This window comes from Lasiodiplodia theobromae (assembly GCF_012971845.1).
Source record: "Lasiodiplodia theobromae strain AM2As chromosome Unknown scaffold_2, whole genome shotgun sequence".
NCBI lineage: Eukaryota > Fungi > Ascomycota > Dothideomycetes > Botryosphaeriales > Botryosphaeriaceae > Lasiodiplodia > Lasiodiplodia theobromae.
This window is the reverse complement of record NW_023336495.1, coordinates 661,947-685,995: the sequence shown is the minus strand read 5'-3', so window position 1 is coordinate 685,995 and position 24,049 is coordinate 661,947. Positions and strand designations below refer to the sequence as shown.

Sequence of the window (24,049 nt, the reverse complement as noted above, 5' to 3'; positions counted from 1 at the left end):
GCGCTCATGCCTGGCCCGCTGGTCTAGACTTCTCGCTCTGCTGGCGACGAATCTCCGTGCTACTGAGCTTGCTGTGGAAACTCTGCTCGACGCCTTCTTCCTGCTCCTCCTGCGCATCCAGGACGTCCACCTCGAATACTTCCAATTCCGGCCAGCTCTTCTCTTGGCGCTTGGCATTGACCGCCTTCCCGCCAGATCTCGTTTCTCCAGACACGATCAGGGCCGAGATGCCCTCGTCTGTGATCGTGGGACCATACGGATCCCAGATCTCGACGCACTTGAGCACCAGCTGGGTGGGTAGCGTGATGTTGACGGCGTGCCCGTTCGGACCGGGGTCCTTCACTTCCTCGACCTTCTGCATGCCTCCCCCCGGCGCGGTGAAATCGATGATGCAGCTCAGAAAATCAAAAGTGCGCCGCTGCCGGGCGTCCCAGCTCTCGAGATACTCGGCGTACTTTTTGTTCTTGAGCAGCTCGTCGCCGGTGATGCCGATGGTGATGCTGCGTTGGGGCCCGTCGACGCTCGTGGCGGGCTCGACTGCAAAGGCCGTCATGGTAAGCAGCAGCTTGTGACCAATGTGCAGATGATCAAACGTTCCACCAACGGCGACGGAGAGATGCCTCCGGGCTTCATCCAGGGTAGGCTCATTCGCATGGCCGTCTGATACCTGCACGATGCCTCCACGCAGCCTCTTGATGTTGTGCATGCGCTTCCCGAGCCCCTGGAAATTCTTAAGCACCTGCTCCCCTGCCTCGCTTTCGACGGCGTAGACCGTTTCCCATGATCTGCCGCTCTGCGCCAACGTGCCAATGTCGATGACCGGCCCTTGTAGATCGCCCTCGGCTCGGCCCTCAGCGGGCAGATGGCTCAGCGCGCCGTTTCTGGGGTAGGCCAGCAGCAGCACGCGTGCATCGACGCCGTCGGCGCTCTCGACGTCGATGCCCTCGCGCGCGGCAATGACGCAGATCAGCTTGTAGAGGCCGGCCACCAGGCTCTGCGTGCGCGCAAAGAGCGCGCCGCGCGGCGCTCGCTCATTGCCGTGCAGATGCGGGCACGGCAGCGCAATCTCCAGCAGTGCAGCGCCGGTGGTGGAGGCCGGGGTGCGCTGGAGCTCGTGCAGGGCAAGGCATAGCGTCGCGTCGTAGGCAGCCTGGAGCGTGACGAACGACGGCGGCGAGGGCGGCGGCGGCAGGAGCAGCAGGTGGCGGGCGCTTTTTTGGCGACCGTTTTGGGCCATCGTCATGGAAGCCCAAGCAAGCAGAGCGCGGCGGGCTGGGGCAGCGAAAGGCGAGTGTCGTGAGGGGTGGCTGTTGGGCAGAAGTGACAACAGAGCTCCTAGTCATGGCTCCACGGCCGGCAAGGCAGCCCCGCGTGTCGCCAAACATCGACGACCCCTTCGCCGGTCAGTAGGTAATCAGCGGCCTCATCCCGACAGGCCCTTGTTTGTTCCAGAGTCGCAGGTAACTATCCGCTCTCCTCGCCCTCTCGCCCACCCCCTCGCAGCCGGGCACGAGTCCAGGCACCGCCAGCGGCACCATGCCCTTCCATTCGCACCACCATACCAGCAGCTCTGGCCAGGGCGCGGCGCAGGGCATCTTCGCGGCCACGCAGGCCCTAGGCTCCGTCGCCGCTCCACACAGCAACCTCCGCATTGCGACGGCCGGCACGACGGGCGCAGACACGGACGCGCTCCTGCCTGGCAGCGGCAACGATCCGAGATTCAGCGCGCTGCAGTCCGCCCCGCCGTCGTCAGCGTCGGCGTCGGGCTTGCCTGCCCCAGGCTCTCAGTCAGCAGCCGCTGCAACGGGTCCGCAGTTCGAGGTTGCGCGGCGGCCGGTCGCCCAGAGAGAGCCCGAGGACCTGCACATTCCGCCGGCGGGCCAGCAGAGCGCGTCGCACTCGCAGCTCTTCAACTCGCCCGTTGCCTTGACGCCCGGCGGCGGCGCACAGAACCTCAACATCAGCCTGCAGCACGCGACGCCGCCTCAGAACCAGCAACCGCAGGACGCGCAATTCGCTAATTCCGCCAGCAGCGTTCCTGACCTGCCCGCTCCTCTGCAGCCCGGCCCGGCCGCGGGTGCTCGCCCTGCGCCTTCCGCCTCCTACACGGCGCCTACCACCGTCCCGAAGATCAACACCAACGCCCAGCAGTACACTCTGCCCACCCGCTCCAGCACCATGCAGTCCTCATCCTCCACTCATTCCTACTCGCGCTCGAGCCCAGCCGGCCTGGACCAGAAGTACATTCCCTTCAACTCTACCGTGCCGACGCCCGAGGTGCCCAAGTACGCGCCCACCCCGAGCCAAAGACACTACCAGGCCCAGACGCCCTCTGGCGCTGCCTCCAACTCCCCGCTCGCCCTGTCCGACATACGCCCGCGCGCAAACTCTACAATTGGCGAGGACATGCCGGCGAACACCACGCTGATGAGCGATTTGGAAACTCGGGCGGCTGGGAACTGCAACTACTTGGCGCCATGGCCGGTCTACGCATACGACTGGTGCAAATGGCCAGTTCATGGCGGGAACAGCGCGGGCAAAATGGCTGTCGGTAGCTACCTGGAAGATCCGCATAATTTTGTGAGTATAGCGGATCCTCTCCTGGCGCCGGTCCTGGCGAGAGTCACCAGCATGCTTCAAATCGCAGGATGACCGGAGAGCCGCTATTCTGGCGAGTAGCGGGCTCCGTCCCCAAACTTTGCGATCTGTGCTGCCGGGGGTTCTCCCTCTGCACCTCCCATCGCGCTCAAAGATGAGGGCTTCAAGCTGATAGCAGACGTAGATTCAAATCATCGACACGCACATCGCTCCTCAGGAGGCCACCACGCCAGGCGCCCCGGCCTTTGGCGTCGAATACACCCGTGTCGCAGAGGCGACCTGCTCTTATCCGGTGACACGGATATTATGGGAGCCTCCGTCTTCCCAGAAGCAATCCACCGACCTTCTCGCGACCTCGGGCGACCACCTGAGACTCTGGTCGCTGCCACAAACTCCCGCATCCAACGTCAGCAACACCATATCCCGCTCTTCGCCTGTCAACACTCGCGACCCCCCTGCGCAGAAGCTCACTCCGTTGGCCCTCCTCTCGAATTCCAAATCTCCCGAGCACACTGCTCCGTTGACTTCGCTCGACTGGAACACGCTCTCGCCAAAGCTTATAATCACGTCAAGCATCGATACCACGTGTACTATCTGGGACATTCCGACCCTGACTGCCAAGACGCAGCTCATTGCCCATGACAAGGAGGTATTTGATGTTCGTTTCTGCGCGGGGAGCGTTGATGTGTTTGTCAGCTGTGGCGCGGATGGTAGCGTGAGAATGTTCGACCTCCGAAGCCTGGAACATTCCACCATTATCTACGAGCCTACGGAGAAGAGGGAAGAAAAAGGTACGTTTTGTGACTGACAAGGGTGTAGCTGTTTCTGACAGGGTTCTCTAGGCTCGCCAGGTCGCATGTCTCCCACGAAGGCTCAACAGATGATGTCATATGCCCCGCCTCTGCTGCGTCTGGCAGCGTCACCCCACGACGCTCATCTCCTCGCCACTTTCGCCTCAGACAGCAACTTGATCCGGATATTAGACGTCCGCCAACCTGGCCAGGCGCTCCTGGAATTGCGTGGTCACCAAGCAGCGGTGAACAGTATCGAATGGTCCCCCACGCGTCGTGGCATGCTTGCATCGGGTGGAGATGACAGCATGGTGCTCGTTTGGGATCTGATCCATTCTCAGAACGGCGCCACGATCAACGGCGAGCACGCAACGTCCAACGGAAACGCCAACAATTCTTCCAACAACGCGTCTTCCAGCTCCAGCGGTGTCAACATGAAGGGTCCTGCAGCCAGCTGGCGGTGCGATTACGAGGTGGGTAATTTGAGCTGGGCACCACAGAGTGGACTCACGACTCAGGGTGGTGAGTGGCTGGGAGTGACGGGAGGAAGAGGGGTGTGGGGTATCAAGCTATGATAAAGAAGGGATTGAATTGGTTGGAGCGACAGGGTCTTGCGGTCACAGATGCTTTGGAGGTGAGGACGAACTTTTGTGTGAGAGAGCAACGCCGTGTATGTATTGACGATGATACGCATTTCGATGGCGTATTGGGTGGGATGACTAAATGGGCGATGTGCGTCTTTTTGGTTCTTCTTCTTTTGAAACCCTTTTTTCTTGTTCTTCGTCCTCATTCTCGTTTTCTCCGCACAGTCTCATCAATTCCGTTGAGCTTAGATACCTATATTTCCTTTTTCTTTTCTTGACCTTTCCATGAAGGACCAAAAAAGCTGAGCTAGGCTGTCTTTGCCATCGTTGGAGAAGAGAGAGGAGAGAGAGAAAGTAATGTGTGTGATTTTGTTCGGTTGTTGTCGTTATTGCTTCTCCCCCCTTTTCCCCCACGGATTTCTTTCCTCTGCATGAATGAATGGATTATACGGCTGCGTAGTAGTTGGGTATTCGGTCGGCGGACGTTTGGCTGAATATTATCACATGACGATTCATATTGGTACACTGTTGTTGATTGTGGACCGCTGATACTCCTGAACTTCCTGCAGTTCCAAGAGCTAAATTGAGATAGGCAGTGTGGTTTCTTCATCCATGGTGTGAGGGAAATTGCAGGAGGGTTGGGCACCTTGTTCCCCGCTTAGGATTTTATGCTCTTCCTACATGGGCAGTTGAAGTAAATGTCCGGGCGTAGTTTTGAGACTTCAGATCGGACAGGCATTGTTTACTGCACGAAAATTTCTATAACAACAGAACTGAGGTGAGGTGCGTGTACGGCTGGTGTGGCTTCCTGATTAGGATAGCGGTTTGCTCCTGCCTTCGATGGAAGCATCGCCAGGCAGCTGTTTCCGCCCACTTCGGACGGAAGCACCAACAACATGCCTCTCATCATCGGCTTTCTCGTACCTACTCTTCCGGATCTTTTTCGTTGGAGCATCAGCGAGCGCAGGTGGTGGCCAAGTGAGATCTGCTCCTAACGTCATTCCTGTTTGCTGAGGCAAGAGGCTTAACTTTCGCCATCAGATCTACAGATGCGGAACCCGTTCCAGGCCCAGGAAGTCACACTGAAGCAGACCGTCGTCTACATCTTTCGCCACACCACGATGAACCCATCCGAGGCGATGGGCCTCACGATCATCCTCACCTTTAGCGTCCTCACGTTCTGGCTGCTCGTGGGTACGCGGCGCGTCGTGGAGAAGACGACGGTTGAGATCTTCGAGGACAACGTCAAGATCCTGAAGCTCAGCCAGGAGACGCTGGAGTTCGGCCAGAAGACGCTCAAGTTCAGTCAGGAGACGCTCCGGTTCAGCCAGGAGACGCTCGAGTCGAGCCACGAGACCAAGAGGTCTTTCGTCGCGGCTATTCAGCGCATGAACGCGACGCTCGAGTCGTTGGAGAAACATGTTGCGGTTACTGAGAGGGCCATGGGCGAGTTCAGGGAGGCGGGTATGGCGCTTGAGGCGCGGCTGGCGGGCGTGGAGGTCAGGACGGAATATCTCGACGGTGCTCTTCCGGAGTGTTGAGAAGGTAAGCTGCTTTATCTTCAATTGAAGGTAGGTGCAGTTGGAATCGCTAATAGCCATTTAGGCTGGAGTATACAATGATGTTCGCGGACGGAGAAAATTACATGGCACAGCAGCAGCAACAGCCAGTGTAGGCGCCTTACCTCCGCTCTCAACTGTAACAGCAGCCGCTGCGACAAGTGCAGCCAAAAAAAAAAAAAAAAACAAAGGCAACCTGCCCCGGGGTAAGTTTTATGGTTGACGATTATGTTAAGGTACGAGCTGTATTTTCCAGATCTGCTGACGTTTCCAGCTAACTCTGGGAGATTGAACAGGTTCGCGACTGAATCTTCTTTCTTTTGTCCTAACGAGCAAAGTTGCTCAAACATCAGCCGAAATACAGGCCTAAGTGTCTGTGTGCAGTCTCGGATTTGCAAGGTTATTGTATCTTATTCGCCTATTTTAAGCGACAAGAGATAGACAACGACTTCAATCACAAAACGTTACTCTGATCATTCCTAAGAACTGCCGCAGCTTTGCCGAGCAACTACTGATGATGTATTCTCGATACCTACCCGAAGCGTGCTAGATGGTTGGTCGGAGATAGGCAGCGGGAGTGCCCGCTTTACCCCAGCTGCATGGCGCACAAAGCGCGATAGCGCAATTGCTGAGCAGACCTGTCGCATCGGAGAGAGACTCGATTCGTGATGGGCCGCATTCACTCGAACCAGGTCCCTGATGAGTTGCAGCGCGTATACATGCGCCTAGAAGACGCAGCAGAAGCAAACCATGGGAAAGGACACGAGGGAGACGCTCGGACCAAGCGGCGGAGGAAACTGACGTGCTTGTTCGCGGCGAACTCTCGAACTCCCGACCGACCCGCTCGGTAGCCCGAGATGGGCGATCCCGAATTGCTAATCAGCAGTGGGGGAAGATGGCGGAAGACACAAAGACTCAACTGATACGGCAATGGCTCTCTCTCTCTCCCCCTCTTCTCCCCTCCTCCTCCACGTCGCCACGACCGATTCAGGCCGTGTATCAAGAGTCAAGGCCTCACCCGATGCGCGAGGGTCATTGACCAGGCCCTGAGCCGTGAGAACTGACCCAAGCTCCTCCCTTCCTCCACCCACACAGCGGCGGCACCCACAGCAATCCTTCCCTCCACCGCTTTCGCGTCCCCACGCGCCAGGTGTACGCCGCCCCCCTCCGACGACCGACAAAAATCGCAATTCCCGCCACCGATCGACAGCAGTGGTGAGCTGGGTGTGAGCTGGTCGAAGGCCGCGTGCATGTAGCGGAGAAGAAGGCACTCCCTCTACTTTGCTTCGACGAAGAAAACACACACACGTTTCCTCTTTCTCCTTCCTTCTGCCCGCCTTTCTCGTATTCTTGGGAAGAAGTAAAACACATCACCAGCCGACCGCCTCTTTTCCCGGCCATGACGGCCCACCGCGCTGCAAACGGCCACAACGGCCACCCGACCGAGAGGAGCCCGCTCCTGGGCCAACGCCGCACCTCTGACGGCCTGCAGGTCCTGGCACCGCAGCCCGTGGGGGACGGTCCCGAGGACGACTATGAGGGAGACAATGGTGGTGGCTTTGAGGATGACGGCGGGGATCTGGAGAGGCAGGAGAGCAACATCAGCGAGGCCGGGACGACGCTGAACAAGTACAAGGGCTTGCCCGAGGTCAAGAAGCGGATGAAGTATATCCTGCCGGCCGTGGCTGTAGGGGTGAGTAATGACTACTTTTTCTGGGGAGGGGAGGAGGGGAAGGGGAATTGGGGACCACGGTGGAAATGATGGTTGGTGTTGATCGATTGAGTGCTGATTGCTTATGTTTTGGGATGGGCAGATCTTCCTCTCCGCGGCGGACCAGACGATCATTGTGTCAAGTTACGGGCGCATCGGCTCGGATCTGGGGGCATTGAACAACACTTCGTGGATTGCAACTGCGTAAGGAACTCCGGGACCTCTTTCCCCTGGGAGAATTGAGTGCTGACAGATGGTGCTGCTGCTCAGGTATTTTCTGACCCTCACGTCGTTCCAGCCGCTGTACGGCAAGCTCTCGGACATCTTCGGACGCAAGTCATGCCTGCTCTTCGCGTACACCATCTTCGGCATCGGGTGCCTGGCGTGCGGGCTGGCGCGCAACATGAACGAGCTGATCGCGGCGCGGGCGTTCGCGGGCGTGGGCGGCGGCGGCATGACGACGGTCGTGTCGATCATGATGAGCGACATCGTGACGCTGCGCGAGCGCGGCAAGTGGCAGGGCTACATCAACATCGTCTTCGCGACGGGCGCCGGCACGGGCGCGCCGCTGGGCGGCATCCTGGCCGACCGCGTGGGCTGGCGCTGGGTGTTTTTGTTCCAGCCGCCGCTGTGCGTCGTCGCCATCATCGCCGTGTCGCTCGCCCTCAAGCTGCCCAAGCGCGACCACTCGCACTGGAAGGAGAAGCTGCGCCGCATTGATTTCCTCGGCGCCGTCATCCTCATCGCCGCCGTCTTCATGCTGCTGCTCGGCCTCGACCGCGGCTCCAACGTCTCGTGGCGCGACCGCACGACGCTGGCCTCGCTGGGCGCGTCGGTGCCGCTGTTCCTGCTCTTCCTGCTCGTCGAGACGAAGGTGGCCAGCGACCCCTTCGCGCCCGGCCACATCATCTTCGAGCGGTCGCTGGTGGCGTGCTACGCGTGCAACTTCTTCTCGTTCGGCGGCTACATGGCGGCGCTGTTCTACCTGCCGCTCTACTTCCAGGTCGTCGACGGCGCCTCGGCGACGCAGGCCGGCGTCCGCCTCATCCCGGGCATCATCGCGGGCGTCACCGGCAGCCTGTTCGGCGGCTTCTACATGCAGTGGACCGGCCGCTTCTACCGCCTCACCGTCGCCGCCTACGCCGGCCTCGTCGTCGGCGCCGCCGTCATCTTCGTCTGCGCCGGCGGCGGCGCGCGTCTGCTGCCTCCCCAGTTCGCGCCTGTCAACTCGACTCTGGGTATCGTGCTGGGCTTGTGCGTGTCCGGCTTCTCGAACGGCATCGGCGTCACGACGAGCTTGATCGGCCTCATCTCCAACGCCGCCCACGCCGACCAGGCCGTCGCCACCGCCTGCTCGTACCTCTTCCGCAGCCTCGGCTCCGTCTTCGGCGTCTCGCTCGCCGCCACCTTGGTCAACCAGGAGTTGAGGGCCCGTCTGGCCGCGGCGTTGGGGAGCGGCGCCGAGGCGGCTGCCATCGCGGAGCGTGTGCGTCAGAGTATCGAGAGCATCTGGGAGCTGCCGCCTGCCGTGGCCGAGGTCGTGAGGAGGTGCTATGCGGAGAGTACGCGGAGCGCGTTTGGGTTGATGATTGCGCTTGTGGCGGGGGCGGCGGTGGGTGCGTGGTTTGTGAGGGAGAGGAGGTTGGGGGGGAAGTAGTGGGGAGATGCTTTTGGTGTGTCTTGCCTGGAGAGAAACGAGATTGCTTTAGATGTAGATGTCTTTGGATGAGAGGAGAAAGAGTTGGTTGCACGCACATAAAAGGGGTGAAGATTGTCGTGGTGGTAGATGTTTCCACAGAAGTATCAGCTGTGGGAATGGGTGCTTTCATTGGTTGTAGATGGAGAGGGGGAGACGATTCTAAGAAGGGAGGGTGTTCTTATGGGTTATGAGTTCATGTGTAAATGATTAAGATTGAAGCATTTCACAGGGGAAAAATTGTATGGGAAGATCTTGTTACGCAATTTGTCGTTGCTTGAGAAGGTATGGATGAGTTCTTTCTATCCATTGGATTTTGTTTTCTGGAGAATGTGTCGGTAAAGAATTAAACTAGTATGTATCCGCTGCCAGTTGTCCAAAAGTCTCCCTGTTCTTATTGTTCGCTTAAGGTTTTCGTCCACATTCCTTCTATTCCTTGAGACTCTCAGCCCCAGTTTTTGGCCATCACTCGCCCTCTATCGCTGCAGTCGTGCTCTTCTACCCGGATACTTTAGCTTCAAGTTACAATATGAGCTAATTGAAATAGCTTGTTCACTTTCATATGATAGAAACACCAAAACTCCATTCTTTTAGCAACATGTTTCCTAAACGTTCGAAAGACTAGCTTCTGAATTCCCCACCAGAGGCAACAAGCCGAGCGCAGTTTAGTATCCTCCACGAAGCTTCACCCAAGCCGCATATATACTAGCTCAACAATGGCCAATTGCACCCGTGTTTACACCAATATTCCACCGTCTGATCGTTTCATGCATGTTTCGCATCTCAAGGGGGGTCAAACCGTGCGCTTCTCTTTATAATCGCTACCAGAAAATCGCCTCTCCATCAACAGCCACTCCAGTAACTCAGCTGGATCCAAGGGGTCGTTTATAAACTACTCCTCCGTGGCGCAATTGGCTAGCGCGTCTGACTGTTAAAGGGTAATTCAATTACCGGTTGCAATCAGGAGGTTGACAGTTCAAGCCTGTCCGGGGGAGCAATCTCTTTTGCCGTTGATCCTGTTTTTTTTTTTAATTGGCGTCGTTTGTGAAATTTTTTGGTGGTATGGGCTGGTATGTGGAACGTGCGTTGTGGGGGTGTGGATCATCAGCGACAGCCTGATGAACTTCTTTCTGTTTTCTTTCATTCGACCATTAATTATACAAAGCCGCAGAGAGAGAGGCAGCATGAGAGAGTGGCTGAAGATTGCAAGGGCGAGGAGAGGTTTTAATAATGGGGTGAGAGGACCGCTGGATTCTATTCAAAACAGCAGAAGCAGATTGAAGCGAGAGGTCGGAGTAGTGTTGTACTGTATGGTTTAGTTGATGATCAGTGAACAATGCTACGGCAAAATGATCATGTATGAGAAGTGCTTATACATGCACATATCAGGTCTTGCGAGAGCATTTTCACTCTTCACTTGAAGTGTATAGTTTTTTTTTTTTATAAAGAAAGTGCTATGAAACCAAAGTAATCATCAACAGAGATTCAGCTCTGCATCTTCGTCAAAGATATGTGGCATGTGCAGCAAACCCAGCTTAACCTTCGGTACGCGTTGTCCGCTTGTTGTGGCCTCGGCAGAGTTTGACAAACGAGGCCGCCAACTCCACAAAACCCTTAACGCTGGATAGCCTTGCGACAGACTCTGAGTTTCTCGCGCTGAAGTCCAACATAATTCCGCTTGTGGATCAGCCGACGATCCGATTTATTCCAGAACCTCCAAAACGTTTTTGATGCAAATACAGAGCATGCCCAGAAAGCTGGTAATCATCAACCGGCGATCTCGTGGAGGATGGCGGGTCAAATAGTATCGGATGTTGTGTAGTAATGCGGAGCCGAAAATCACCAGCGGGGACTTGCGCAACAGCAAACTACTCCAGCCAAACCACTTCTGTCAGCAGTGAACAGTGAGCAAGAATGTATCGATAACGAAGAAAGGGTGAGGCCTCCTACCCATTTATTGGACTAAGCTGGAGCGTTCTGTTCATTCTCTTGCTGCACCCTCCAACAGAAGGTCATAAGCGCCTGACACCAAGCGAGGACCGCTGTCCTACTGCTTTGTTGTTAGTGGCTTCAAGACATACCATATAATGCCAAAAAGGAAACACGGATGAGTACCTCGCTCGATGAATGGAAATGCACACATTCCAGCCGATCGCAACAAGCTGACGGAAGTTGTTCCATATCCGAATAATAGCGTCTACTGACTAGATTAACATTTCACACCATTAGGGCCAAGGGGAGTGAGGCCGCCCTGACTTCGAAAGCGTTCAGCATTTCCGGGACCGTGGCCATAGAAAAGTGCGGCAAGCTGGACAAGAAGGGTAAGAGTAGTGACGATAGCCTCGAAAGAGATAGCCATGATGAATGAGGGAGAGAGACGTAATTCAGGCGGAGTAGCGTATACTAAGTCAAATGGGCGGAATATTTTTGGAGCGCATAAATGTTGTTTTCGAATTACCGAAAGAAACTTATATTGGGGTTTGATCGGTGTTTATGAATGTCGAATCTGCGGGCGGGTGGGAATTGCTCGCATTGGCCAGGTAAGGGGCCTCCATCTTCGAAAGGAGGATGGGATGGGCATCGGTGTGGCTATTGGTAGTGAGGCACTGAACATTCTGGCAGGGCAAGGTCCAAAAGCGTGAGATACCAATCAAGAAGTCCGCCGTCCGGCGTTTCCGCAAGCGAGTGCTACCACCGACGCATCCTCCTCTCAAGTTCTAGAACACTGCAGTCTATATGCGGGCACTGACTTTTTGCGCCCAGTAGGCGCCAAGAGCATGATCTGCGAGCTGCATCACCCAGGCAGCACCATCGTTTTGCTTGACCAATGAACAGTGCAACGAGTGCTGACAACGAGGTGATTCTTCGAATATTTGCCAACGCTTGCAGATGAGTGCCGGGTAGAGGAGAAAAGGCATAAGCCAGACCAATGGATATCCATAGCGCACGGCTCCCTCCCCGCCAACTCCAGAGTCGAGTCGTCCAGGCCCTGGCTGCTCTCTACGCACATCAACGAGGCCGCATACTCTGCCGGGTCGGCCAACATTTGCGCTGGCGTATCCACTGGCAATTCACGTCACGCTGCGGGTCGTAAAAGCCTATGCGATACGATGCAGATTTCGGACGTTGTACAGAAGTCAAATGAAACAAATTTGTAGAGTAGGAATGTGTCCCATCTCTGCCTTGTCTACTACCGACCTTTGAATTTTCTCGTTCATCTCCTAGCGAGCTATCTTTTGCCTTGACACCCGCAGACTCCCCTTTGGGACCATTTTATAGCCTCGCTCAAATTGGAATTTTTTTTCTCATCCGATACAACCCGTCTTTCGCTCAATCTTGTTGTTTCCAATACTCGTTTTCTTCAAATTTGAAATAGAGGAATATTCAGACTCTCCCTATTCAAACCCGCCGTATAGGCCAAATGACTGATAAGACAACAAGCAATAAAGAATTTGTCAAGGCAACAGGTACCCTTCTATAGTTATTCTCCAGCCGAAGTGCCTTTCTATTTGTCCGTCGTGTTAATACCCCCCTATCTTTTCACCAAATACAGTCTTCCAGCCGCCCCCTGTTTGATGAATATCATACACACGTATCATATGCAGTACTTTAGTGGACATAGAAGAAAAAGGGCTTTCCAAATAGATTAACTTAATGCAATCGCAATCTACCAGTGTTGATTCTTCACCCGACCCATGCCAACACTAGTATACCACCGGCTTTGACTCAACCCATCCATCCTAATCTCTCATTCCTTCTCCCCATCTCAGCCATACTCCGCATCAAAACCCGCCGCTGTCGACGTCCTGGGCGGCCTGCACCTGCCGGGCGTCTCGGATGGACTTTGTACAACAGTAGCGATCTGCCCGCTGCACCTCTCCATCCAGTTGCTCTTCTTTGTTTGTTCTCATTTTTTTTATCCCCTTTGAACAGTGCCCATATGATGTTGCCTCTGATGGCTTTTAGAAACATCTCCTCGAAACCCCGAAAGTAATGTCCTAGAAACTTCAGACGTAGAATCACTGCCAAACAAAGACTAATCAAAAACTATTTTCAATATTTCGACAGGTCAATCGACACTACGTATTAACCGCGATATTCACAAGATCGTATTCAAAGGAGATCCCACCCATCCCCCAACCCGTCAACCTTTTTTCTCAACCCCCCAGACCTTCCCATCATCATTACATCCCTCTCACAGACACCCATCTAACAAACCCTAACAAACAACCCAATCGGACTCGGATTCCAATCCTCAAACCACTCCAGCTCCAAGCCACCCGTCGCCTTAACCTCATACCCGATCCTACTCCCCGCCTCGCACTTCGCACTCGCCACCACCCACGCATTGCCCGGCGTGACTTTCTCCACGCCCCCCACCTCGCCCGCGCTCGCCGGAACGCTCTCGTACGTCGTCGCTTCCGTCGCCGGCGCAGCCAACTTACTCACCGCGATACCGCCGGCGCCGGACAAGGTGAAGTCGCTCGTCTCCAGGTCCTTCTTCTCCGGCAGCAGGAAGACGAGCGAACACGTCTTGCCGGCGTAGGAGGCGGGGATGTCGAAGTTGAAGAGGGTGGAGAGCGTGGCGGAGAGCTGGCCGTTGTAAGACGTGCCGTGGGCCTTGGTTGGTGCGGCGCTGTCGACGGGGACGATGAGGTGCGGGTATTCGTAGGTGCCGGAGAGGTTGGCGGGGCAGGATTTAGATGTGGAAGAAGGGGTGGAGGGGGCAGTAGTGGTTGTCTGGAAGCCGCTGCTGGAAGGGTGCGTCAGGGCGGTGGTGGTGGTCGCGGTCGAAGTCACGCCGGGGGTCGGGCAGTAGGTTGTTGTGATGGTGATGATGACGGTGGTCTCGGCGTCGTCGCCGCCTGGGGAGGTTGCGGTGCCGCTGGGAGCGGGGGCCGCGGTGGTTCCGGCTGGGGCGGAGGCGGCTGAAGAAGCGGCGGAAGAGGCGCCGCCAGCGGGCTGTGAGGGAGCGGTGCTGGCGGAGGCGGCAGTGGAAGCATGAGCGGACGAAGCGGCGGCGGAGGACGCAGCCGACGACACCGCCGAAGACGAAGCAGAGTCACCGTCGTTGCCGGCCGCACCGCAAGTCAAGTCAAACAGCGGCGTCGAGCTGCCTCCCGCCACAAGACCAAAGCTCGGCGACGGCGTATCCGGCACCGCATCCTGCAGCGTGTACCACCAAGTATTGGTGTTGCCGAACAGCGGGCAACCAACCTCATCCCAGTACGTCTTCGCATTCTCAACGCTCGCAACGGCCTCGTTCTCCGTCGGCCCGCTGACGGGCCAGCCGGTCTCAGTGATCCACACGGGCTTCCCCTTCGCGGCGCCCTTCGTCGCAGCAACAGACTCGTCGAACAGCGCCTTCGCGTTGCCGATGCCGTTGGCCTGCGTGTTCTGGAAGTACGGGTAGCCGTCGAAGCCGAGCCAGTCGACGGCGTCCACGACGGCGCTGTTGCTGCCGTTGACGAAGGCCGTCCACGTATCGACGTGCCCGATCGACGCGCCCGATGCCGGCGTGCCAGCGATGGCAGCGCGGACTTGCTCGATGTACGACACCAAGACGGCCGGGTCGGCGCCGTAGCCGCTCTTGTTGATGATGCCCGTCGGCGAGTTGCGGTACAGGTCCTCGCTGCCGACCGAGATGCCGACAATCAAGTCCGTGAAGGCGGAGCCGTACTGCGCGATGGCGGCCTTCAGCGCCGCGACCTCGTTGTCGAAGCTGGCTTGACCCGCGGAGGCCCACAGGCCGAGGAGTAAGGTGGTTTTGGTGTCGATGGCGGCTTGGATGGCGGAGATGGGGGTGTTGGTGGTGCCGCCTTGGATCATGGTGTAGAGGCGTGCGGAGGTGAAGCCCGATGCGCCCACGAGGTTCTTGGCCAGGTTGAACTCATTGGTGAAGTCGGCGAGCGACTTGGGCGCGCCGGTTGTGAGGGTGTTGCCATAGTTGAAGCCCTTGATTTGGGCGGCGGCTGTGGTGAGGCCGGCCGCCAGGCCGAGGAGTGACGAGTAACGCATTAGGACTTATTGATTAAGGAATAGCGAGTGTGGGTTCCTTTTCTTTTTTCTCTTTCCAAGTATTCCACGCAACAAGGGAAATGGCAGAAGAGCAAAGAGCAAAAGAAAAAAGAGCAGAGCAGCAAAAGCCGCTTATATGCACACGAAAGGAGAAGGGAAAAAACACCGGTTAGTTAGGTACCTGCATGGCTTGCCTCCCAGATGGCTGGGCCATGGGCTGACGTAGCTCCTGTTCCGGGGAGCCGCAGGAACAAGGTGTGATGATGGGACCGAATTGGGCCGTGGCTTGAACGGTGGAGTCTTCAGAGTCTATGATTAGCAGAGGGCTGCAGGGTTTGCCGGCTCGTCATTTGCGGAGGGCGGCGGCCCACGCCACATACAGGCACCACCTGCCCCGCAGAGGCAATCAGGCCTGGATGCTGCCGGCATTGCCTGCCGCATGTGCCTGGCATTGGACAGGGTTTGTCATAATCCGCAGTCGTGTCTAGAAGCCTCCGTATGCGTCGAAAAAGCCGCACGTTTGTCGTCCGTTTCTCTCCAGCCTTTGGGCTCCTCCTCGGCCAACGCATCGTCGACTAGCGATGCAGCGTGACGAAAGTCATGTCACCGCCGTGAGAAGCGGAGTCGGTGGCGGGCAAACCGCTCGTGTTCGCGCGGGGCCATGTGGCAGGCAAGGAACAAACACGAGGCGAAGCCAACCAATATTTTGCCCGTCCGCGTCCACAAGAGGAAAAGGGGGGATATATGTTTGTGGGCGATGATGAGGTGACTGGCCGGACGTCCCGGGACCGTGGCTGGCGCCCGGCCAATGATCCGTCGTACCCGCCCGCTCTTCCTTCCAAAGAGGTCATGATCCTGGCTCGTACCCTCTTCCTTGCTGTCGCTCCCCCAGCTCGCTTCGAAGCTGCTCCGGCCCTAACCGCTTGGGCAATGCGTCACACATCGATCAGATCGCGGCGTGACGTTTTGACGTGATGCCCAATCGCCGTGTGGAGCTTCACGTTTCTCCGGCTGAAAGCAAAGCCTTACTTACTTTTTTTTTTTTTCGAGATTGTCATCGCCCAATGGCTTCTGAGCATATCTGCCCCTCAGCAAAAAAAAAAAAAAAAGAAGCAGCCGAGGTGGTTGTACGATCCGGGGGGGCCTGAGTTCAGCTAGCTCCTCTCGGCCGGGACGAATCATGACCGCCCCGGTTTCGGAACTCAGCGTCTTTTCTCTGACATGGTGCTTTCTTCACATTGTTTCTCACACGAGAAAATAGAAGAAGTAGAACAGCAATCATCTAGAACCCAGAAGACGTAGGGAAAAAAAGACAAGATCCAAATAGATCAACCACAAGCCCATAAAAATCAAAACAGATTTCAATACATTTAATCCACCTGCTAAGCTCCCAATACTCCCCATCATGCTTACTTAACGCCGACACCACGGGGGATCAGCGCTACCACGTAGCTCTAGGCCCCGACACCAACCTTTACCCTCCGACCGTTTCAACCAACGAACAAGCTTCTTCCCCCCGTTTCACCAGCGTCGACGGAGAGAAAGCCACACCCAACGTTATCCTCTCTTCCATAGCGTGTTTGCTCCGCTCAGGGGAAAAACAACGCTAGTAAAAACCCCGCAGACCGTCTGCAACGGTAGAGTTCTGCTGTAACGTTGAAGTAAATGTTTAAGCTGAGCAGCTTCAACTCATCTCTGCTATGTTGTTGTCGGTTTTTCCTTTCTTTTTTTCTGCTTCCCATTGAGACTCTTCCCCACGCCTACACTCCAGTCCTCGAAGAGCCAATCAGGCGAGACACATGCGCAGACAGTATTGGAATAACTGATCAAGTACCATGGCGTACGGCTCATGCATTGAAATTCTGCTCTGCGTAGAGAGAAAGGAAGAAAGAAGAGGGAGAGGAGCGCGTACGAAGACGGGCGTCGTGAGCCAAGATGAAAACGCCGCCGCCATCTGTTGTAGCTAAATTCCCAAGAGACAACAACATACAAAGGTACAATGAGTTCCAAAAAAAAAAAAAAAGACGAACATATAGTATAGTAGCACGCATTAGCCAACTATCTCGGTCCGTGCCGTGTTGTGTCGTCGTTGCTGGTAGTTGCTTTTTCCCCCCACCACCACCAGTAGCATATCAAAACATCCATTCCCCAATCCCCAATCACATCTCATCCTCCTCACCTCGCAGCAACCCCCACAACAGGCTTACCCGCCACTTTCTGCGTATCCTCCTCCTCCTCATCCTCCCAGTACCCATCATCCTCCTCCTCATCCTCATCCACCACCCCCTCCCCCACAACAGACCGCCAAACCCGCTGCCACAACCCCTTCTTATGCGCCATAGCCAGCACCAGCACGATAGGCAGATGCCAAACACTCGCCCAAAACAATCCCCTCGCGGTACCCTTCGCGCCCTCGTGCCACCAGAAGCGCGCAGCCTGGTACGTCATCCAGCCATTAATAGCCGAACTCGTCGCCACGAAGCCCCAATCCGTAACACCAACATACGCCAGCCCGACGCAGACGGGAAACATGAGCAGCGAGTAGCGCAGCGCAACGCGGCCGTTGCGGCGCGGATTAGTCCAGGCGAGCATACGGTAACCCGCGTTGCGGTATTCATCTCTTATCGTCCAGCTGAGGGCGTTGAAATGGGGGAACTGCCACGCGAACAGCAGCGCGCCGAGCAACCACCCACCAGCACTCCCAGGACCAAACAGTAAATCCTGCCATGTGCCGTCGCCGGTGGCGCACTGCCCGGCGGCCGCGGTCCAGCCCATCAGCGGCGGGATGCCGCCGACGACGGCGCCGACCCACGTGTTGAGCACCGAGACGCGTTTCATGGGCGTGTAGCAGCCGGCGTAGAGGAAGATGTTGAGGCCGCCGAGGAAGGCGACGGTGGGGTTGACGCCGTAGTAGAGGGACGCGACGCCCGTGATGCCCGTGGCGATGGCGAAGACGAGGGCCGCGCGCTTGCTGATCAGACCGCGTACCAGCGGCCGGTTCTTGGTGCGGCTCATCTTGGCGTCGTGCGCTGGCTCGAAGAGCATGTTGAAGGCATTGGCTGAGGCGGACGCCAGGCCGGTGCCCGTCGTGAGGAAGAGGAGCGTGAGGGTTGAGAGAGACGGAGTCGACGTCACCGACGGCGCCAGCAGTGCGGGGACGGGGTAGATGGCGTAGGGCACCGTGGCGGTCAGGACAATGAGGAAGGAGAGGCGCGGTTTGGTTAGGGCGAGGTAGGTCAGGAAGCGGCGGCGGAACGATTGCGCGGGGAGAGCTTGAGCACTGGTCGAGAGGGTAGCTGATGCATCCGGCCGGATCTCCGTCTCGGAGGAGGAGGCTGCTGCTGCTTTCTTTGCCTCTTCTCTTAGGCGCTTCCGGCGGCGGTGGGGAAGCTCATTGACGAGCTCGGTGCCTGCGGTGGCATCGTTGTGGACGACCTGGGCGATCTTGGGCTGGTCGTGGAGCGTCGACGGTGCGGGACCTGCATCATCTTTGGCGCCATTGCGACCGGAGACGGCATTGCTCCAAACTCCGCGTCGTGCGCCCTGTAGCACGTCGTCCAGGACGGCATTGGCCCAAAAGTATTCCTTCTTGAAGGCGGTGCGGGGGTTGCGGGCGATAGCGGCGTCTCTCACGGCGGTCGAGGTGGACAGCAGGCGGCGGGCGGGCGTCGGGTGCGATCGTTCGAGGCGGCGCAGGCATCGCAGGCATAGGGGAGCGGCATCCTGCAGCGGCGCGTTGCGCAGCAGGGGAGGTCGGAGGATCATGTCTTGCGACTTCGTCTCATGGTGGTGGGCTAGGGCGGCCGGAGGTCGAAGGCATTTTCGCCGGAGCCGCAGCTCTTACTGAAAACACCAGCCGCACGTGGCGCAGCTCAACTGACATATCAACGAATCCGCATTGGTCGACACCCGCACACTCTCCAATCCGGATCTTGTCGCCAGACCGGCGCCGCCAATCCTCAAGTCACCTTCTTAAACGGGAAGAAATGCCGTCGGTGGTCATGCAATTGCCAAATAAGGCAATTTGATTGTCTTTAATCACATCTAAAGATAAGCCTCACTCGCCTTCTGAATGGCCTGCTTTAGCAGCTGCACCACCTTCACTACCTCTGCTTCCGTGATAATGTATGGCGGCGTGATCATGACGTGTTCCACGTCAATTGGCCCGGTTTTGCCTAAATTTCCCAGAATATTTAGTCCCAACTCCGCCGCTGCAGCGACCACCTTGCTGGAGAAGTTTTCATCCAACGGGAACGCCGTCTTCGCCTGTTTGTCTAGAACAAACTCTGCAGCATAATATAGTCCTCGCCCGCGGACATCGCCTACCAAAGGAAGTGGCAGGATCTCTTCTTCCATCAGCTCTCCGAGGAGAGCGCCCATCTTCCGGCAGTTTTCGAGGAGGTTCTCCCGCTCGATGATTTTTTGGACCTCAATTGCCGCTGCGCAGGCCGTAGGGTGTGCCTAGAATTCTTGTAAGCTAGCTCTCCTTTCATATGATAGAGCCGAAACAACATATCCGTCCGGATCTTTTACCATGTGAGTAGTTGACGTAAACATCCGGACGTAGATGTACACTTTGACATCTTGAATAACATCCACATGTAGACTTCAACCATCCACACAAGTAGGGGGCAGTATCCCTTTCATGCCAGGCAATCCCTTGTACAACCTACTGAGGATCGCGTCTTACCTGGAATGTATGACCGTGGGAGAGTGCCCCACTGCCAGCAGCTAAGGCATCAAACACTTTCTCGTGGACAAGCACTGCCGAGAGGGGGACGAAGCCTCCACCGAGCGTCTTTCCGATGGTTTGCAGGTCTGGTCCTCGGAATCCTTCTTCTTGTTCCCAGGCATGCATGGTCCCCGTCTTACCCATTCCGCAGATGATCTAGACGAGTTAGCACCATCCAAGTCAGCTTCCGCCGATATTTCAGCTCTGAAAGATGATGTAATGTCGACATGTATCTGATGGTCACCGACCAACGCTCTCACTTCTACAAGCAACCCGCATTCGAATTCACCACACTATTCTCCCAAACAGTGAGTAAGAGAGCGTAGATACTAACCTCATCAAGGATCAGCAGTGCACCATATTTGTCACAGAGCTCCCGAACGGCTTTGAAATACCCAGGCACAGCAGAGACACAGCCCAGCGTCGTCCCGCTGATGGTCTCAGCAAAGAAGGCCGACACCGTCTCGGGGCCAAGCCTTTGGAATTCATCATCGAGCTGCTTGACGAGCCCTGCGAGGTACTCGTCGTCGCTCTGGCCCTCCGGCTTCGCCCGATACGCATAGCACGGGTCGACGAACGAGACGTTGTGGCTCATCCAGTCGGAATACATCTGGCGCCTGGCCTGATGACCCGAGACGCACAAGGCCCCGATCGTGTTCCCATGATAGGACTGGGCGCGGCTGATGACGTTGCGGCGGCGGTCACCCTCGCCCTTCTCGGCCCAGTACTGCGTGGCCAGCTTGACGGCGGCGTCGGTGGCCTCGCTGCCCGAGTTGAAGAACATGGCGCGCGCCAGGCCACCGGGCCGGTCCCGCAGCAGCATGTCGGCCAGCTCCTCGGCGGGTTCGGACGTGTAGCCGATGCTGTAGACGTAGCCGATCCGGTTGATCTGGTCGGCCACGGCCTGGGCGACGTCCGGGCGGCGGTGGCCCAGGCAGGACACGCCCGGCCCGCTGGACGCGTCGATCAGCGTGGTGCCGTCGGCCAGCGTGAAGCTGATGCCCTGGCCCGACACAATGCGGCGCGGCTGTGAACGCAGGGCTCGGTGCATGACATGGCTTTTGGCGACGGCTTCATTGATCGCGGCTGACGTGGTGGAATTGGGGCGGCGGTGAGGGGGGCGGGGTGTGAGGAGGGCACGCGCTGAAGAGATTGGACGGTTTGGGTAATAAGCACGGAACAGAGCTCTCATGGTGACGGAATGGCTCTGGGTGAGATGGCCGCCATTGGGTGCGCGCGGCGAGCTTATGGTCAGTCTTATACAGCATCTTGGCGCGCGGGGGAGCGCTATCGCAAGAGTGGCGGGTGCATCTGGCGTGTGGTGTTGGTCAATGGGAGGTGGGCAGTAGGGATTAGTCACGGCGCGCAGGGAACACCGGCAAGGCGGGATACGGATTGCGGATCCGCGTGGAGATAGGAGGCGCGATAGGACGACTAGCCGAAAGGAGCCGCGTCACGTGCATCCGGGCTGATGGCTCAAACGAAGCTTTCTGCGCCGCCTGCGGCCTCTGCTCAACCCTCCCTCCGCCGTTGACGCCCTTTATCCTCGCCCGGCCCTGCGAGCACTGCCCACGGCCTCTCCCCACCCCTCAGACACGCTGCGGATACCGCTGCGGGCCGCCTGGGGACCCCCGCACTGTTGCCAATCCCGAGAAACCCCGCGTTGAACGATGTAGCAAGCATGTCCGACCAAGCTCTCCCCACCGACCAGTCCGATTCCCAGACCCAGAAGCGCCGTATTCGCAAGCGGACTGGCACCACCAGAGAACGCACCGGTTGCGTGACTTGCCGTCGTCGGTGCGTTAACCGTCTCTGTAGTCTACCACTTTCTGACATGGTCTCTGCAGCAAGAAGAAATGCACCAATGAATACGTAAGCTTGCGAGACCCGCACGCCGTCCGTTACTGACCACCTCCCCAGCCTGTCTGTGACCACTGCCGCCGTCTGAACTTTGAATGCATTCGCGAGGAGCCCCGCCAAGCAGTCGTGGGCAAGTCTGCTCCCGGAGATGGCTCCGTGAATGGCCCTCTCCCTGAGGCCGACACCACCGTTCTTGCGACCTCTTCGTCCACTGTGCTTGCTGTTCCCTCCTCTACCTGGACCGCTCCAGTCCTCTCTTTGGATCCCGTGGCGAGCTGGCCCGGAACCGCAGGCGATAGCACTGCCGCAACTAGCCGCAGACTGCTCCTCCGCTATTACCTTCAGACCCTTTCAACCCTTCTAACTAGTACGCTTGAGAATAATTGTTTTGCTTCTGGTGAGTCTGATTCCCCCAAACTCGCTGCACCCGCTAACGACCCAGTCTTCCTTCCCATGGCCACCGAGTCTCCGATGTTGCTCAATGCCATCATCGCTCATTCTTCTTCCCACTTGTCCTTGAGAGACAAGTCTTACGAAGTTCTCGCATTGCAGAGCCGGAGCAATGCCTTGAGTTCTCTAGCCGCCTCCCTTTCTTCTACAGACCGGGATCCCGAGCTCGACCTATCCTGTTGCCTAGTTCTGTGCTCCATGGAATCCATCCTCGGCGATACGAGCAAGTGGTATAACCACTTGGTCGGAGCCTCCCAGATCATTCGCGCCACCTCGGGCACCATGTACGAAGACGGCCAACTCAGTGCCGACCAGCTGGCACAGTTCTTCAACACCTTCGAGGGACGGTGGCTGAAGCGCAATTTCGCCTACCATGATGCCCTGCATACCGTCACCATGAATACACGACCGCTGATCTCGGGCTACTATTGGCAATCAGCCGACGAAGAGGTCGCCGACTCTTATTTTGGCCTGGCATCTAGGATAATCTATCTGATCTCCGAGATCAGTGTTCTCAACGCTGATATGGCCGAGGCTACCGCAGCTTTTGCCAAGGAAGCTACCCAGTCTCCCTCTCCGGCATCATCCACCACGACGGGGACGTCACCGACGGTGATTGGAGAGGACGAAGCAAAGATACTCGACGACCCAGAGATCCAGCATGTCCCCCGCTCAGACATTCCACTACCCGAAACCAATGGACAGTCACAAGTCAGGTCGGATTTCTCAAGTAGAGCACAACGCCTGGAGAGCGAACTCCAAGAATGGACACCACCGGATTGCCAGGACATTCACCTGAAGGCTATGGCCGAGACTTACCGCAACGCCGCCCTGATCCACCTCTACCGAGTCTTGCGCCGTCACCTTCCGGACCTCACACCGGCCCTAGATCGCAAATTGGCCGCACCAGTTCAAGGGATTGTTGAAGCAGTGGAGAAGATGCCCGTCAGATGCTTGCCGGAGACGACACTTCTATTTCCATTATTCATGGCCGGCGGAGAGACGAATCAAGCAGATCAGATACGCATCATCCGCCAGCGCATGGTGGATATAATCAACTACCGCCACTTCCACAACGTCGAAGTCGCCCTCACCGTCCTGGATGAGCTGTGGCGGCTACGTGCCGGCAACACCACACCTGGCAACGGCCAGCGGCGAGTTGATTGGGTCGATGTCCTCGCTCGCCGACGGTGGCGCCTGGCATTGACTTGAGATGCTTATCAGGCCGGCCAACATAATTTGAGCAAATTTGCATAAATGGCGTTTGGCAGAGGATCAAGACTTATTCATGACTTTCGGGAGTCAAGTTTTGGGTTGGAAATGGGGTGATACCGTGCTCCGAACTGAGCACCCGGGCGTACACTTGGGCTGTTACTGTCGTTTCTGTCATAGTAGAACGAGGTTTCTGATGATTGGGGGGCGGTGGTCTGATGATTGTTTGCCGAGGAATTCCGAAAATCGGACTACTTGTTGTTTCTCTCTTCTTCCCTTGACCCGCGAAACCTCTCCACACGAGTCGAAGCGAATGACTTTCGCATGGTTGATATGGCTGACTGACACACGGCCTGGCAGAACGCGGTCGATAATTGGGCCTTCTCTGCCGTCCGGCTGCGATATCAGATGCAACCGATCCTTATCAAGCTTGATAGCGGGGACGATCCCACTCTTGACCGAGTAGCTTGCTGAAACCACACTGCTCATCTGCCGCGCTCCTTGGGCATAAGCTCCGCGCCAATCGAGGTTAATCGGACTTACTCGACTGCGATCAGTTATCTCGAGCCGTGTTGAAGACGTTCCAACCACCAGATATTTGGCTGGTTGCTGCCATCGTGGATCAGCGGCTTCTCCACCATCTTGCGAGTTTGGTCCACTATAACACTCCCGAATAAGATGATCTCAACACCCCTGTCTTGCCAGCATTGCTGATCGCGTTCCTGTCCCGATAACGTCGGTAGGTTACTCCGCTCTCTTTTTGCCCCATGAGATGCTCAACCACGCCGTGTGCGGGCAAGCAGGGATCAGCATCTTCCCACGGAAAGCTAAACTCAAA

The 24,049-nt window shown here is 56.9% G+C and overlaps 8 protein-coding genes across 8 annotated transcripts; 4 read left to right on the top strand and 4 right to left on the bottom strand.

Annotated features, from left to right (window-relative positions):
* Window positions 1–4: 4 nt before the first annotated feature.
* On the bottom strand, window positions 5–1,237 carry LTHEOB_742 (Pantetheine-phosphate adenylyltransferase family protein; the record flags this gene model as incomplete). The annotated part of the gene is made up of 1 exon (XM_035516784.1): window positions 5–1,237. One exon carries the CDS (start codon window positions 1,235–1,237, stop codon window positions 5–7), a length of 1,233 nt encoding a protein of 410 aa, XP_035369501.1.
* A 299-nt stretch (window positions 1,238–1,536) lies between these two features.
* On the top strand, window positions 1,537–3,964 carry LTHEOB_741 (WD repeat containing protein; the record flags this gene model as incomplete). Its single annotated transcript, XM_035516773.1, has 3 exons — window positions 1,537–2,580; window positions 2,783–3,389; window positions 3,441–3,964. The coding sequence occupies 3 exons, from the start codon at window positions 1,537–1,539 to the stop codon at window positions 3,962–3,964; spliced, it is 2,175 nt and encodes a 724-aa protein (XP_035369500.1).
* Window positions 3,965–5,022: 1,058 nt separating this feature from the next.
* LTHEOB_740 (uncharacterized protein) lies at window positions 5,023–5,514 on the top strand (the record flags this gene model as incomplete). The annotated part of the gene is made up of 1 exon (XM_035516762.1): window positions 5,023–5,514. One exon carries the CDS (start codon window positions 5,023–5,025, stop codon window positions 5,512–5,514), a length of 492 nt encoding a protein of 163 aa, XP_035369499.1.
* A 1,417-nt stretch (window positions 5,515–6,931) lies between these two features.
* Window positions 6,932–8,900, top strand: LTHEOB_739 (MFS multidrug transporter; the record flags this gene model as incomplete). Its single annotated transcript, XM_035516750.1, has 3 exons — window positions 6,932–7,225; window positions 7,347–7,447; window positions 7,514–8,900. The coding sequence occupies 3 exons, from the start codon at window positions 6,932–6,934 to the stop codon at window positions 8,898–8,900; spliced, it is 1,782 nt and encodes a 593-aa protein (XP_035369498.1).
* Window positions 8,901–13,148: 4,248 nt separating this feature from the next.
* Window positions 13,149–14,957, bottom strand: LTHEOB_738 (Glycoside hydrolase subgroup catalytic core; the record flags this gene model as incomplete). Its single annotated transcript, XM_035516739.1, has 1 exon — window positions 13,149–14,957. One exon carries the CDS (start codon window positions 14,955–14,957, stop codon window positions 13,149–13,151), a length of 1,809 nt encoding a protein of 602 aa, XP_035369497.1.
* Window positions 14,958–17,132: 2,175 nt separating this feature from the next.
* Window positions 17,133–18,722, bottom strand: LTHEOB_737 (Protoheme ix farnesyltransferase protein; the record flags this gene model as incomplete). The annotated part of the gene is made up of 1 exon (XM_035516728.1): window positions 17,133–18,722. The coding sequence occupies one exon, from the start codon at window positions 18,720–18,722 to the stop codon at window positions 17,133–17,135; it is 1,590 nt and encodes a 529-aa protein (XP_035369496.1).
* Window positions 18,723–19,001: 279 nt separating this feature from the next.
* Window positions 19,002–20,740, bottom strand: LTHEOB_736 (Class iii aminotransferase; the record flags this gene model as incomplete). Its single annotated transcript, XM_035516717.1, has 4 exons — window positions 19,002–19,223; window positions 19,284–19,418; window positions 19,648–19,845; window positions 20,024–20,740. 4 exons carry the CDS (start codon window positions 20,738–20,740, stop codon window positions 19,002–19,004), a joined length of 1,272 nt encoding a protein of 423 aa, XP_035369495.1.
* A 630-nt stretch (window positions 20,741–21,370) lies between these two features.
* LTHEOB_735 (C6 transcription factor) lies at window positions 21,371–23,211 on the top strand (the record flags this gene model as incomplete). The annotated part of the gene is made up of 4 exons (XM_035516706.1): window positions 21,371–21,486; window positions 21,537–21,561; window positions 21,610–21,946; window positions 21,992–23,211. The coding sequence occupies 4 exons, from the start codon at window positions 21,371–21,373 to the stop codon at window positions 23,209–23,211; spliced, it is 1,698 nt and encodes a 565-aa protein (XP_035369494.1).
* Between the last annotated feature and the right edge of the window lie 838 nt (window positions 23,212–24,049).